At 41.5% G+C, this 3,628-nt stretch overlaps 1 protein-coding gene across 1 annotated transcript; it reads right to left on the reverse strand.

Annotated features, from left to right (window-relative positions):
• Nucleotides 1–2,870: 2,870 nt before the first annotated feature.
• On the reverse strand, nt 2,871–3,392 carry LOC145806986 (uncharacterized). The gene is made up of 2 exons (XM_082904875.1): nt 3,315–3,392; nt 2,871–3,227 (listed from the first exon to the last, which is right to left on the reverse strand). The coding sequence occupies exons 1-2, from the start codon at nt 3,390–3,392 to the stop codon at nt 2,871–2,873; spliced, it is 435 nt and encodes a 144-aa protein (XP_082761001.1).
• Nucleotides 3,393–3,628: the final 236 nt, after the last annotated feature.

Genomic DNA, 3,628 nt, shown 5'->3' on the forward strand with positions numbered 1-3,628 from the left:
TAGAAATACAAAACACATATAATCACGTAATTATCACATGAAACTATATCAAGCATATAATCATAACCATAATTAAGGTTAATTAGTATAACACAGAACATGGTTATCACATTGATGGAATCTCAACATGATAAAGAAATCATGCTTCAACCCCATTTTGGCCATGCTCAGGGTTTAGGATGGATGTGTGGGCTTACTTTGCACGAGGCTCGATCCTTGGCTCACAATGGGGAATTAGGCATTCTGGATTTGATTAGTCAGTTTTCCCCTACCGGTGATAAAGAAAACCTCCTTTGGTGGAGTTATCATCAGCATGCCCTCTGTTTATGCTTACTTGCACACTTCTTTCTTACACCTAGTCACGGTGGAGCTGGTATTAAACTGATCGAAGTAGCCCAATGTCTTAAGGAGGGTAAGAGTTGCATGGGCTTAGTGTTGGCCGAGACTTTGAAAGGTTTAGATGCTTTTCATCAACTAGAGACTACTCGTTTTGTGGGGAGTGCATTACTTCTCCCAGTATTATTCCCTACCCTTCTTATTTATGTTCCTCACATTACTTGGCACACGATCTCTATTTTTCTCTCGAAATCCTTTTCTTACTTTTCCCTTAACGTACATCTCTCTATTTTTTTGTTCTCTCTTGTTTTCCTTTTCTCCCTAGGTATGGCTAATGGATAAGCTGAAGGTAATAGACCCCTGCCTTGAGTACTTGGCTAGTGCTTATTCTCTTTGCTCACAGCTAGTGGAGTTCTCCTCAGAGGGAATGTGGTGTGACTGGATGTGCAGCAGGTCTGCAGCTGACATTGCTTGGCGTGCCCCCTGGCTTAACTTGGCTAAGATAAGTTACAGCATGTTCCGGCAACCAGGTATATAGTTGATTAGCCTTACACGCTGTGTGTTCTATTTTCCACTCAAGTTCAGACGCCAATTTGGGCATGATCAGACTTGTCCGGATAAAGGGATAAAGTACCCAACTTTATTTCCTATTCCTAGTTCATACTTGCCTCGATACCTCACTACTTGGTGCACAACAATTTCTGACTCTGGCCCTGAATTTTAGTTGCATCCTTCCTAGTGAGTACTTGATTTGGCTCGAGGATGAGGAATACGTTAGGCCAACTTCGGTTACAGAGACTTCCATGGGTATGAGAAAGAGACAAAGAATTGACACTTGACTCATATATACCCCTAGTTTATTGCTTTGTCTTTTCATTTTTTTTTTTTAAAAAAAAAAAAAAAAACTTTGTTTTGGAGAATGTACCTGTGTTAAAATTAATAAAATTAAAGTGAGTATTGAAAAGTTTCCCTTTTTGGAAATGGTCACCACCGGATACACACGGAATCAATCCTAAACTATACAACCTCAAATCAGAAAATCATAACTGCTCCTCAATTTACATTGATCATTACTGCTTCATCCTGTGGCTGACCTTTTTGCCCGAATGGAAGCAACACAACCAAGCCAACAAACGATGGAGAATGATGGATTGATTAAACTAAATGAACAGAACTGCTGAGTTAAAAGTGGTTATGGTCAAACTTCGGGAAGAAGTTGCCTACGAATCCCAAAGATGAGAATCAGGCCTTACGTAGTTCGGTGAGAGTTCACTCGAGTATTTATTCTCTCATTTTGCGCTCTAATTTTTGCCAAGATTGCCCTTTCGGGTTTTCGGCCTTGCGAGCTCGATTATTCTTTATCTAATTTCATGCTCTAACTTTTGCCTAGGTCACCCTTTCAAGTTTTTGGCCTAGCGAGCCTCTTAGGGATAATATTTCTTCAACTTGTCCACGTTGATTGGTTGTGAAAACTCCAGGCCATCCAAATCCATAAGAATAATTGCTCCTCCAGACCAGATTGACTTGATGATATAAGGGCCAGTCCAATTAGGTCTAAACTTGCCCTTAGGGTCATGGATGAGGGCTCGGTTATCTTTGAGCACCATGTCTCCTTCCTTGGGATTTCTAGACTTGAATTTCTTATTAAAAGCCCTAGCAATTCTACGCTGGTAGCCTTGGATGTGATACAATGCCTTCAATCTTCTTTCGTCAAACAACGACAATTCTTCAAATCTGCTATGTTGCCAATCCGCCTTTGCTATCTGACATTCGACCATAATTCTCAGTGACAGTACTTCAATCTCGATTGGCAGAACAACTTCCATCCCATAAACTAGAGAATAGGGGGTTGCCCCTGTAGATGTTCGGATTGATGTCCTGTAGTCTCAGAGTGCAAACGGCAATTTCTCCGACCAGTCTCTGTAGGTTTCCACTATCTTCTGCAGGATTCTCTTGATATTTTTGGTTGATGACTTACAAAAAACTACGTTATATTTCTCCAGTAGGTTTATCACCTCTTTTTTGAAATGCGAGTTGTTAACTGAGATGATCTCGTTGGGCACCCCATACCTACAGATGATGCTATTTTTTATGAACTTGGCTACATGCGACACTTTTAGCATAGAATAGGACTGGGCCACCACTCACTTTGTGAAATAGTCGATAGCTACTAAAATGAACTTGTGCCCGTTTGACCTCTTTGGCGTGACTGCGCCGATAACGTCGATTCCCCAAACCAAGAAAGGCCATGGCGAAATCATATTGTAGAGCTTTGACGGCAGAATGTTCATGCGATTAGCATGAATTTGACATTTGTGGCATCGCTGTACAAAGTCAATACAGTCCTCTTCCATGGTTTACCAGTAGTAGCCTTGTCTAAGGATTTTCCGCGCTAGCATTACACCGTTCATGTGAGCTCTACACTCTTCCCCGTGACTAGCTTCCATAAGGCGCCTTGATTCTTCTTCCTTAACACACAGCTTATGCATTCCTAGATAGCCTCTTTTGTACAACTTGTTTCTGCAGATGATAAATTAGATGGCTAGCTGCCGTATTCCCTTTTTGTCCTTGGCATTTGTCCCTGGTGGATACGCCTCTTTTTCAAGGAAATTCCAAATGTTATAATACCAGGGGCCCGTATCTTGAACCTCACTTATTGCGGTGATGGTCTCATAAGCCGGTGTATACTTCTGTTCAATAATAATTGGACGCATCTTTACTCCAAGTAGGATGTCCACCATGGAAGATAGAGTTGCTAAAGCATCAGCAAACCAATTGTTTTCTCTTAGCAGATGGGTGAACGTTAATTTTTCAAACCTCAGAATTAGCATATCCAGGGCCTGATGATAAACCTCCATTTTCTCTTCTTTAACCTGCCAATCTCCGTTGGCCTGAGAGACAACCAAATTCGAATCCCCAATGACATCCAACCTTATTGCCCCTAGTTCTAGGGCAGCTTCCAAGTCAGTAATACATACCTCGTATCCTGCTTCATTGTTAGATACTTTAAACCGGAGTTTGAAAGCTAGAGGCATATGTGAATCATCAAGTGCCATGAGCAATATACCTATCCCATAACCATATGGATTTGATGCTCCGTCAAAGTACATCGTCCATGTTTCCTCTTCTATCTATAGGATGTTTTTATCTGGGAATAAATACTCCACTACATCATCATCTCCTTCTATCGGGTGTTTTGCCAGGAATTCCGCTACGGCCCTCCCTTTGACGGATGTGTGCATGACATACTTGAGGTCAAATTCGGAGAGAAGAAGCAACCAACGAGCTAGCG

The sequence above is a fragment of the Camellia sinensis genome, chromosome 14 (genome assembly GCF_055761805.1).
Source record: "Camellia sinensis isolate YWXY chromosome 14, ASM5576180v1, whole genome shotgun sequence".
Taxonomy (NCBI): Eukaryota; Viridiplantae; Streptophyta; class Magnoliopsida; order Ericales; family Theaceae; genus Camellia; species Camellia sinensis.

Coding starts and splice junctions, on each gene's coding strand:
- LOC145806986 (XM_082904875.1), bottom strand. CDS start 3,392: ATGGCACTTGATGATTCACATATGCCTCTAGCTTTCAAACTCCGGTTT. Junction 3,228..3,314: donor ACAATGAAGCAGGATACGAG/GTATGTATTACT, acceptor GTTGTCTCTCAG/GCCAACGGAGATTGGCAGGT.